General features: G+C 44.1%; 1 protein-coding gene across 5 annotated transcripts in view; it reads left to right on the forward strand.

Annotated features, from left to right (window-relative positions):
- The window catches only part of lzts3a (leucine zipper, putative tumor suppressor family member 3a), a 21,937-nt gene extending 20,409 nt beyond the window's left edge, over window positions 1-1,528 (forward strand). For all 5 annotated transcript variants that reach the window (XM_079872212.1, XM_079872209.1, XM_079872213.1 and 2 more), the window contains exon 7: window positions 365-1,528. In XM_079872212.1, coding sequence (XP_079728338.1) covers window positions 365-1,003 — 639 coding nt within the window. In that variant the 3' untranslated portion in view covers window positions 1,004-1,528. The remainder of the gene's footprint in view (window positions 1-364) is intronic.
- Window positions 1,529-2,737: the final 1,209 nt, after the last annotated feature.

The following is a 2,737-nucleotide window of genomic DNA, read 5'->3' on the forward strand; positions in this document are numbered from 1 at the left end:
TCAATCAGCAGTAGGGGGCGTGTCCACTCATGATGGGGGAGGAGAGAGTGAGTCATTCAGCAGTAGGGGGTGTGTCCACTCATGATGGGGGAGGAGAGTGAGCCAATCAGCAGTAGGGGGCGTGTCCACTCATGATGGGGGAGGAGAAAGAGAGAGAGCCAATCAGCAGTCATGGGCGTGTCCACTTGCATTGTGAGTTCATGCATTTGGGGGCGTAGCAATGAAGGGAGGGGCGTGTCTGTTTCTCAGAAATCGCTTACTGCACCTTTAAATCATAATTGCTATTTATATCAGAAAGATCGCTATTAGATATTTTCCCCACTTTTTCTTGATATGTTGTTGATATGTTCAACCTTGTCTTCAGGTCACGGTGCTACGGGACAAGCTGAGCGCGTTTGAGTCGGAGGTCACGCGTCTGAAGAAAGCCCTCAGTGAACTCGGCAGCAGCTCCAGTCGTCCCAGTGATCCCAGTCTGTCCGAAATGGGGCAACTGGTGGCGTCCCGTAGCCGAGAGCATCTCATGTCCCCTTCGGATCCGCCAACGTCACTCCCGGCGCTCCCGGCTCCCGATCGGCTCCTCAGCGACGACTCCAAGGTCCAGTGGGCGGAGTCAGGTGACCTTCGCCGCCAGCTAGAGCGACTGCAGGGCGAGCTACGTCTCGAGCGGCAACAGCGCGAACGACAAGCGCTAACATTCGCACAGGAACGCCAAACCTGGCATGACGAGAAAGAGCGCGTGCTGAAGTACCAAGCGCAGTTGCAGCTAAGCTACGTGGAGATGCTACAGAAGAACCAGGCGCTCGAGGAGCGCGTGGACAAGCTAGGAGCCAAAATGGCCGCTCCGGCTCTGGCTTTACCAGAGCCGCCAGTTTCCGTGTCAATATCGCTAACGTCTCCGACCCCGCCGGTGGAAGAGAAGAAGAAGATGCCGGAGATGCACCAACTCGCCCCGCCGTGGCCCGTTCCAACCCGACTGGAGAGGATCGAGTCCACCGAGATCTGACTAAAACCAAGATTACAATAGCATTCAGTACAATCCGAAAACGAAACCGCTTCCGAGGACTGTCCAAGGATGCCCTGCTTGTCTAGGGCGGGTGTTTGGGTTGAGGGCAGGGTAGTTATGAGCCTTAGCCTTAGCTTTATCGGCTTGTCGAGGGCTGGATCGTAGTGCAGATGAGCTGGCCGCTAGTCAGTCGCGAGAGGAAACGTAGCACTCAGGGGTTTAAGGGCGTAAACTATTCAGACTGGGTTCAGGCTATTAATGAATCACGATCTTATAGAATACAAGAAGAATATACTTGCTAGCAGCATTCAAAACAATCAAAACAGGAGTTAAGAGACGAGAGTTTCTCTTAAAGGGAAGATCTCGCGACACACCGTCACCGTTTTAGGACCAAATCTTAGTGCCAGTCTTGATGCCGTTTGTTTATTGCACTGGAAGGCCAGAAACATACTCTACACAAGTGCGCAGACGTGCATAACTAATGAGGCAGTGTTCAAAAGTTTGGGGTCTCTTCTGTGATCAAAAATGCAGCAAACATTATTGCATTTAAAAATATCTGTTTTCTATGTGAATATATAGTAAAGTGTAATTTATTCCTGTGATCAATTTTCAGCATCATTACTCCAGTCTTCAGTGTCACATGATCCTTCAGAAATCACTCTAATATAATGAGAAACATTTATGATTATTATCAATGTTGAACACAGTTTTATTTTTGTAGAATCCGTGATACTTTGTTGCAGAGATGAATAGAAAGTTCAAAAGAACAGCATTAGAACATTATAAATGTCTCTTTTGATCAATTTAATGCATCCTCGCCGAATAAAAGTATTAATGTCTTTTTAAAAAAATAAGAAATTTGTACTGACCCCAAACCTTTGAATGCTTGTGTAGCTTGATATAGATAACTAACATGCTCGGAATGCATTGAGCGTTGTGTTACACTGCAAAAAATACTTTTCTTGTTTCCAGTCCAAATATCTAAAATCAAGATGAATTTTTGTTTCAGTCCAAATATCTAAAAATTCTTAAATCAAGATGCATTTACTAAAATCGTAAAATGCCATAAGATATTATGTCTTGTTTTCTGGGGAATTAAGTGAGTTGTTGTGTAAAAAAGCCAGTGGGGTCAGAAAAATAATCCTAATTCAAACAGAAACCAGATTATTTTTCTGACCCCATTAGTCTAGATGGAAATAGGGGTCCACGCGCACCCCCCGGCTTTTTGTATGCCACCTGATTTTTTTAAATCTTTAAAGTGTCTATTTTCAGAATCTGCCTGGTGCCAAGCTGAAATAATGTCCCAAAGGCTTCATTTTTAACCCTTTGCTGCACCCGACCGGATCCCGAAAAATCCAAAAATGATGTAGAAAGTGGCATAACATATGAAGTAAACAACATACAGACACAAATGAACACGTTTTCCCATACAATTCTGACCCCAGGAATTTAATGGAATGGTTATTTTCGACATTTGACAACTTATTGACCCTATTTCTGGACAAAAATAGCAAAAAATGGCCAAAGATGTGTAGAGGATCAACTATATTTTCGTGTTCTCAAGCGCATAGGGTGATTTTCTTTTCACAAACTGTTATTTCTTTATCATTCAAGTGTCTATTTTAAGATTAAATTGGGTACCAAGCTGAAATAATGTCCAAAATGCTTTATTTTTAACCCTTTGCACCAAACCCGAAATATCTAAATATGATATAAAGTGGCATAACTTTTGAT

The sequence above is a fragment of the Squalius cephalus genome (genome assembly GCF_949319135.1).
Source record: "Squalius cephalus genome assembly, chromosome: 5".
NCBI lineage: Eukaryota > Metazoa > Chordata > Actinopteri > Cypriniformes > Leuciscidae > Squalius > Squalius cephalus.